The 8,308-nt window shown below is 43.9% G+C and overlaps 1 protein-coding gene across 4 annotated transcripts in view; it reads left to right on the top strand.

The window, feature by feature from the left end:
• The first annotated feature begins 21 nt into the window (after positions 1 to 21).
• The window catches only part of YAP1 (Yes1 associated transcriptional regulator), a 93,278-nt gene continuing 84,991 nt past the window's right edge, over positions 22 to 8,308 (top strand). For all 4 annotated transcript variants that reach the window (XM_051780186.1, XM_051780184.1, XM_051780185.1 and 1 more), the window contains exons 1-2: positions 22 to 580; positions 3,585 to 3,832. In XM_051780186.1, coding sequence (XP_051636146.1) covers positions 257 to 580; positions 3,585 to 3,832 — 572 coding nt within the window. In that variant the 5' untranslated portion in view covers positions 22 to 256. The remainder of the gene's footprint in view (positions 581 to 3,584; positions 3,833 to 8,308) is intronic.

The raw sequence follows: 8,308 nt of genomic DNA, 5'->3' as shown, positions 1-8,308 counted from the left end.
GGTGTGTTGTGTGAGTTAGTTTCCGCCGCCGGGACAGAGGCGCCGGCCGGGCTGGGCCGGGCTCGGGGAAGCGCCGCACGGTCAAAGTTGTTTTGCCAGTTGCTGCGGCCGGGTCGGTCTCCCGACCGAAGGGTGAGAAAGTACCGGCGACAGAAGGACGAGCTGCGGCCCGGGGAGCGGGGCATGCGGGGCTGGGAATCCGGGCTCTGAGCCGTCGATCCCCGCCAGGGAAGTGCCGGGGGGTCCTGACGGAGCCATGGATCCTGGGCAGCCTCAAGCGCAGCAGCCGCCGCAGGCAGCGCAGCCCCCGGCCCCGCAGCAGCAGCAGCAGCCGCCGCAGCCCCCGGGCGCGGTGTCGGGGGCCTCGGCCGGCGCGGCGCAGCCCCCGGGCGCGGGGCCCCCTCCGGCGGGGCACCAGATCGTCCATGTGCGGGGCGACTCGGAGACCGACTTGGAGGCGCTGTTCAACGCCGTGATGAACCCCAAGGGCGCCAACGTGCCGCACACGCTGCCCATGCGGCTGCGGAAACTGCCCGACTCCTTCTTCAAGCCGCCCGAGCCCAAGGCCCACTCCCGCCAGGTGAGGGGGAGCGGAGGAGGGGCCGCTTGCGGGCGGGCGGGGGCCGGCGGGACGGCCCGGCCGAGCTCCCTCTCCCCGCCGCCGCCGAGCTCCTCCCGGGGGAGGCGTATGGGGGAGGGGGCCGGGGCGGGAATCTGCGGGGCCGAGCGGGGCGGGGGGCGCCCGGCCGGGGCTGCCGGGGCGCTCTGTGCCGCCCGCCGGAGGAGTGTGTCCCCCATCCCTTCATTTGTTCTTCCCCAGGAGCGGGGGCGCCGCGCGGCCCCTGTCGCGCCTCTCGCGCTGGGACCTGGACGGGGATCCGGACGGGGACCGGGGCCGGGGCCGGGACCGCGGCGGGCGGGCGGGCGGGCGCTGGCCTCGTCCCGGTGTCCGGCGGGGACATCCGCTCCTTGACTTTCTCGGCTTCGCCGGGACCGCGGCGGTGGGGGTGAGCCCCTAAAACTTGGGAGAAAACGCTTTGCTTGGAAGACGGGGAGGATTTCTCTCTGCGGTCCAATTCCCTGCCTTGTGTGGAGGGGGGGTTGATTAGGCGGTGCCAAACCTACACCCCCCCGCCCCGTCAGACAATATGGATGTGGCTTTTCCACCATTTCGGCACTGCGCTGGGTAGAGTAGGATTAACCCTCCCATATAGAGACGCACGCACATCCGAAGTTAATTCCAAACTGAGCCAGACATCAGGTCTGACGGCGTCGAGGGTCCGGCCGGGCGCACCTCTCGCATCCCGGGAGTCGCTGGACTCGGACCTGTGGGGCCTCGGCCGTGCTAGTCCGGGAAAGGGAGAGAGGGAGGGAGGGAGGGATGCGGGGCAGGGCCGAGGAGGGAGCGGGGGAGGGATGCGGGGCAGGGCCGGGAAGGGGGGGGCGGGGCGGGGCAGGGCCGAAGGGGGGAAGGGGCGATGCGAGGGCAGGGCGGAGGAGGAGCGCGGTGGGGGATACGGCGCAGGGTCGTCCCTCGGCCTCCGGGAGCGTTTCGTCTTCAAGCGGAGGGAGTTTTGTGCCAAGACCTAAATGCTGCTGTAAATACGGCTGAAAGTTAACGTTTAGGCCGCTGTTACCAGTGTTTTGGCAGGAGGCTGTGCCTACCTACTCGAGTGTTATTAAGTAATGAACTTTGTTGCTAAGCTATAAAATAGGTTTTATTATTGGCTATTGTCACTTTATCTGTGTAGCCAGTAAAAGTGAAACTCGCTGTGTGGACTGTTGCCTGCTACCCTTGTTGTTAAGGGTCTGTCAACATTTCCATTATTAAACTTCTGTTTTGAAGGATTTATAACTTGACTTCTGAAGTTCATTCCAGGCTGAACCTTGGCACGTTCTCTCCCAGCCTAGGAGTTAATTCATTTTCCAAATACTCGAAAAATCAGTCTGGCCTTCATATAGCAAGACTGAAAAGAAAATCGAAAGGAGTGGAGCTGAGTTGGTTCTGTAATTTTGCTAGCTTCTGAGTTGCAGACCTTTAATAACATACTGAATTCCAGCAAAGAAAAAGGATTTTATGTACAGTCTTTTTCCAACTTGAGCAAATCTTATCGCAGTTCCATTTTGTACAAATCTGAATAGGTAGACATTCATCCAACACTTGGTGTTGTGTCTTGTTAAATACAGTAACTGCAGTTAAATAGCTATCGTGTTTGAAATGCACTTAACGTCTGTGATGTTCCTACAGCTTGCACTTTTAAGCTTAGCCTTATCTTCTTTGTGTATGTTACTCTTCATCTGCAATGCATATTTAGTTGTATCACTGTTCCTTGTACCACTCGGTGGTTGTTAAAATATAAACTTGAAGCCAAAGAATCATTTGCTTCACTGTGGACTATTTTCACTTTCCTTTTTGTTTAGTTGTGCCACAAAAACATTCTCTTTAAAGAAAAAGTCTTTCATTTTCTGCAGTTTCCCCTGATTCTCAGGAATCAAGATGCCACAAATTCAGTTGATTTGCTACTCGGTATTTTTTTTAAATGTAAATTCAAACTAATTCGTTTCCAGTTGAATACGTGGAAGTTCACGTGTGCTTGCATACAGATGGAGAGAAGCATAATTGTCAGTCTCCATAAGAGTGTGTAAGTGGGGCCTCATGGTGCAATACCTTGTGTAGAGAGGTGTGACTAGGGCTGATACCTGCATTTCATTATGGGTATCCATGTTGTTCTGCTGTATCTATAAAACCAGTTAATTGGCAAATATATTTTTAAAAACCATTTTTACTTCAATCAGGTCTTCAGAGCTGCCTTTTCTGTTCCATGGTGGATCTGTACTTACTGCTGGCAAGGACATTCTTTGTGCTTGTAACTGGTGGCTCCAGCGAATGGTTTTGTGAATCACTTCAGATTGACTGGTTCAACCATTTCCTGAAGCTTTGCTTTGGATAAAGCATGGACAGACTCTTTAAACCCCCGAAAGTGTGGATTGTTAGGAAATTCTGTGTTCAGTATTTTCGTATATGTTTTCTTTATAGTTGAATTCGTGAGTCTTCCTCCATTGGACCTCGCTGCTGCCAGTTGGCATTTCTCTATTGCTTTTCTCTTTGGATAATCTTTTAAACCCTACAGAGGGTCTGTGTGTGGGTGTACTTGAACCCCCACACCCCTCTTTCAAAAAGAGTGGGAAATTACCTCCTCCTGCAGAAAGCGGGTGTGATGGTGGTGAGTGGGTGCAGTCCAGTAATGAACCACTATAGTGTATGAGGTCTGCTGACTGCGGGCAGGTTTTTTTCTGAACCATGCACCAAGGAGTAAGAGTTGTAGTTTTCCAAGTAAAACTAAGGGCGCTTAGCACATACTTAGTGGTAATAGGTCTTGACTTACACTAGGGCTTTTGTGATGCTAATTAACCAGACTACTTGGAGGCTCTCTTGAACGGCATCAGCTGGAAAATAAGCAGAATTTAGAATGACTGACTTAAGAATTTCTCCTGAAAGGTTCATTTAAAGTGAAATGTCATTTGACAGCTGCATTTCTGCTGAAATATAAGAATTTTAATGGGAATAATTTCACTCCTGGCAGGCTAGCACTGATGCAGGGACAGCAGGAGCCCTAACCCCACAGCATGTCCGAGCTCATTCCTCTCCAGCATCACTGCAGCTGGGAGCTGTTTCTCCAGGGACGCTTACACCCTCTGGAGTAGTGACTGGACCTGGAGCTCCATCTTCTCAACATCTCCGCCAGTCTTCATTTGAGATCCCTGATGATGTACCTTTGCCACCAGGCTGGGAGATGGCTAAGACACCATCTGGACAGAGATACTTTCTTAAGTAAGTAAAATTTCTTTTCAGTTAGCTGTATCTCTGGTGCTTGTTGGGATATATTTTATACTTTTTTTACAGTCTTTGAATTTTAGTAAATTTCATTGTGTTTAAAATATGTATTTCTAAAAATGTGCTCCTAACTTGAAGTAGGAGAGCCTACCACTTTTGTACTTCTCCCATATTAAGTCTCTACTGTATCTGTGAATATTCATCTTACATTAATCTTAGCTGAAGAATGTTATTGGTTGTATTGTCTACTAACAATCAGTGAAGCGCACATAGTGATTTTTAAACAATGTGACGTTTGGATTTGCTGAATCTTGTCAGAGTTGTCATGCAGGTCAAGATACATTTTACCTTATTTTTATAATACAGATGTAAAAATATAGAGTAACTTTAGAAACTGTTCTAGTGACTGTATATCAAGACTTCTTATCTCTTGATTTAGAACAGTTGTGTAACTACGCAATCAAAACGTTTTTGCCTACTCTCTATTCATGAGGAAATTAATATATGTGTTTGAGTGCAGTATTTGAGTCTGTAACTTCTCTACATTTTCTGCAGTGAAATGGAAATTAGCAGAACTTGTAACATTGTTTCATGTTCCTACAGCTGTAGCTTTTTCCCACAGTGAAATTAGTATCACCTCTTCTATAACTGAAGAGAGGTTACACATGCCAGCCATCTGACACCTAATCCATAAGGGAGCGTTTTCTTTTATTCTGTGCAGTTTTCTAAAACAGCAGGAGCTTGTCCTTCTCTTTCTGAGACCATAATTTACCCTCAAATATTTTGATTATATTTTAAACTTTTTGTTTAACTGCAAGTCTCTAAATAACCCATTATATGTCATTTTCAGGGCTGGGATAGGCAACACTGTGTTACTTATATAAAACTTGTTTCAGCCAAGAAAAACGTCTTTATCCCTACCTTTCTTGCATAGACATTGTCATTTATATGTGCATCTGATTGAAGTAATTGAGTCTGTAGCTTCAAAAACAAACTTACATTGTCTTCAATGAAAGTGGAACTTGCAGAACTTTTTAAAAATGTGTTTTGTTCCTGTAGGGGTGGCATTTCCATACAGAGAAGTTAGCTTTTTTTTTTTTAACCAAAAAGAGGTTGCAGTAGTTGTCTGACATCTGAGTCTGAAGGTTGTTTTTTGAAAATAATCATTCTCCGTCAGGAGCATGAAAATAGGCATTAGCTATAGAGCTTGAAGATGGGATATTTTCTAAAAAATCAGCATGTTCTAGAATGTGAACTTTTCAGCAGGCACAAGTAGAAGTTTTTTTTGAACTGTGTAAGTTTATGCCGTTTGAGAACTGTAGCTCACTGGACCTTGAGGAAAGAACAGACCGTGTTTTGAAATAAAAAGCAAACTTTGTTTTGACTGTGTTAGTGAGAGCTCTTAAAGAGCAGCTTATGAAGCACAAAAAATAGATATTTGATTTTTAGGTTTTACTACCACAAGTGCTTGTTTTTGATAATGCTGTCAAATTTACAGAAAAATGGAAGAGTTTAAGAGACGAAAAATGTCTTCATGCTCTTGTAATAAGTTTTTTTAATTATGCTCATTCAGGTGAAAGCAGAGTGAAAGATGTGTTCTTGGAAAGCTTTTTCTGCAGTTTGATTATTGCCACAAAAAATCTTTTCCTTTTTTCTGCAAGTTTTTTTGTCCTTTCTTGGTGTCCTGGTATCCATTTCAAAGGGTCAGGTTTCAGCAAGAACAATAAAGAGCCTGAGAGTGGAAAGTACACACAAGTCTGGCAAACTCATCTGCATGAGCAAGATCGTTTGTTCTCAAGCAGACATCCAAAGTAAATGATTGAAAGAGCTGCTAGCTGTGAAGGATGTGTCTTGAAGGGGAAAGGAGTGGAAACAAACCATATTGTTAGGAAGAAAAATAAAGGCTGTACTTTTTGAACCTCTCCCTGCTGGGTCCCATGCTGACCCTGGGAGATTTTAAACAGTGTAATAGGCTGTTTTCTTTTGGCTTTCCTTGGGTGATACTGTGGTATGGGAGAGTCTAATGAGGACAGTTCAGAAGGCTCTGTTCACACTTAAAGAACATGTGTTGTTCCTAAAAGGTTGCTTAACTCTATCTACAGGTGAGACCCACTGAGATCATTGGAGTTCATGAAGATTTGTAAAAAGCATTTCAAGTCTTAGCAAAATGTTTGCTTTGTATGTGTAGGAAGTCTAAAGAAATGTAAGAATTAGCTTTGAGTAGCAAGTTTGTATATTAAAAGGTTTTTTCAGTGTTAAGTGATAAATTCTATCTCACATCTACAAGCCTGTTAAAAACTAACATCTTGCTTAGTTATACCTTAAACATTTGCTCGAAATGTGAATACTAAGATTTCTGATTCTAAATACATTTAGAGTGGTTCCTTCTACCATATGCAGATTTCTGGTGTCTTTTCCAAGTATTCAGCTTTTTTTTTTTTTTGGGTTGGCTGCACTGCTTTTTGTTTCCATTTGCTCTGTTCTGTAGCCACTCTACGAACAGTCTGGTAACCAGGCTCTAGAAGGATCTTTGCCGAATAGGTAACAATGTTATATTTTTTCCAGATGTCAGTAAGCCTTATGGTTATAGTTATCATAATATACTACGGTGCAAACAGAATAAAATAAAATTGAGTACCGTACTTAATACACTTTGTAATTACAGTCACTTCCACTAATCGATGGGTCAAGTACTGCAAGCATTAGTTTGTACAAAGAAATGAAAGTAGTGTATGTGGCAGAGAAAACATTTAATCGCCTGTGTGTGCATATATATATATATATACATGCAGATACATGCACAGAGTTATTTGGCCACGTATTTTATGTACACACCCCACATATCCGTAAATATTAAAAGAGGGTGAGAGTGGTAGTGTAGGGTTTGAACCAGAGCTACTCTTATAAATTAGTCAGTCAGCTAGATAAATAGACCCCCTTAGGTATGAATGCCCAACATATGATTTGCCAGAATTCCACTCATTAATGTTCATCTCACTGTTATGAGCAGTTCTGCTGAGTATAATTTTCCATTAGTGATGATTTTGAGCCATGAGTTAAGGCCACTACTATACAGCTGGTAAAACTAATCCTATTTTTTTACTGATACTGCTCCTTAAATTGAACTCATCAGTTAAGACTTGCCTAGTTAGTAAGTGGTCAGATCTGACTCATCCCAGCATTGCTGTGTGGTAGCTTTAGCCCATTCTTAAACATGCAGTATAAAAGCCGGGCTTGGTTTGTGTGGTGATGTCAATTGCATTGCTTTTTAACCGCTTCCTGTTAGCCAGCTGCTGGTTGACATTTTGGTGAACTATGGAGAAAGATAGGGGATCGCTCTCTAGGCAAAAGATAATATGCCATGGGAGTAGCAGGCAACTACTTGCAGAAAGAAAAAATAAGTTTTGATTAATTTTAGAGTTACTCTTGTATCATTTTAGCTTAGAGTTATGCTTTTAATTCTTACAAAGCTTGTCTAATAGCGCTTCTTATGTTGTAGTGTGAGGAAAAGTTAACTGATTGTCCAGCAAACAAGTCTTATAATTATTTTTCCTACAGGAAGTAGTTCTTGCAAGCAGTTTATCAACAACTTCCTATTTTTTTTTCCTATGAAGTGTTGAATGACTTCCTGAAGGAGGCCAAGGTGGTTTTCATTAGTATCTGTGGGTGTGTTTGAGGTGTTTACCCATCTGGCAGAAACCTTAAAAATAGATTTCTGTTACACATTTCTTATGTGCTCCATACAGAGGTATGGCTTTGGACATTATGAAATGAGATCGTTTAAGACAACTGGGAAGTTTGTTGCTGTGCTTTTACTTTTTTTTTTTTTTTTTTTTTTTTTTAAATTTCCTCATGTCACACACGAAAAATACCCAGTGCTGTTGTTAAATTTCTCTTTCATCCTGTTTTTGCACCTGACTGGAGCCACCCACTACACCAATATCATCTGCTCCCCTCCTCCTCCCCATCTCACCAAAGTAATCTTAGTCTTCAAGGACAGATGATGTTTATAGGAAAAGCTGCAGCCACAGTTACTTATTTTATTGAATACCTTAATTTATTGGGGAAATGCATATTCAGATTCATCAGTTAGTGTGAGTTCTTGTGTTTATAGTTCAGTCTAGTTGGTCAGTAAAATAGCAGTATTGTTGGAAACCAAAACTGCAACCACTGGTTTTGATGGATTTCTCCACTTTTTCATGCTTTTTGTACTGAAAAGCAGTTGAAGATGTCTGTTTGCTAAATTTTATTTGTAATATGTCAAGTTAGTTGCATTTTTGTATTGATTTGACTGTTTAATGTAAGATTGAAGATCTACCCAAAAAAAACCATAAAAAAAATGGGCACTGTCGGTTTTGGAACATAGCTCAAGAAAAGAAATATTATTAAAACACTTTTGAAGTAAAGCTTGCTGTAATATAGTTTTGGCAATTTAAGGGGGGTTTTTTGTCTTGGAAGATGGTCATAGTACTA

The sequence above is a fragment of the Manacus candei genome, unplaced genomic scaffold (genome assembly GCF_025592945.1).
Source record: "Manacus candei isolate 608988 ecotype Guabito, Panama unplaced genomic scaffold, ASM2559294v1 h1tg000014l, whole genome shotgun sequence".
Taxonomy (NCBI): domain Eukaryota; kingdom Metazoa; phylum Chordata; class Aves; order Passeriformes; family Pipridae; genus Manacus; species Manacus candei.
This window is presented reverse-complemented; position numbering and strand designations above follow the sequence as displayed.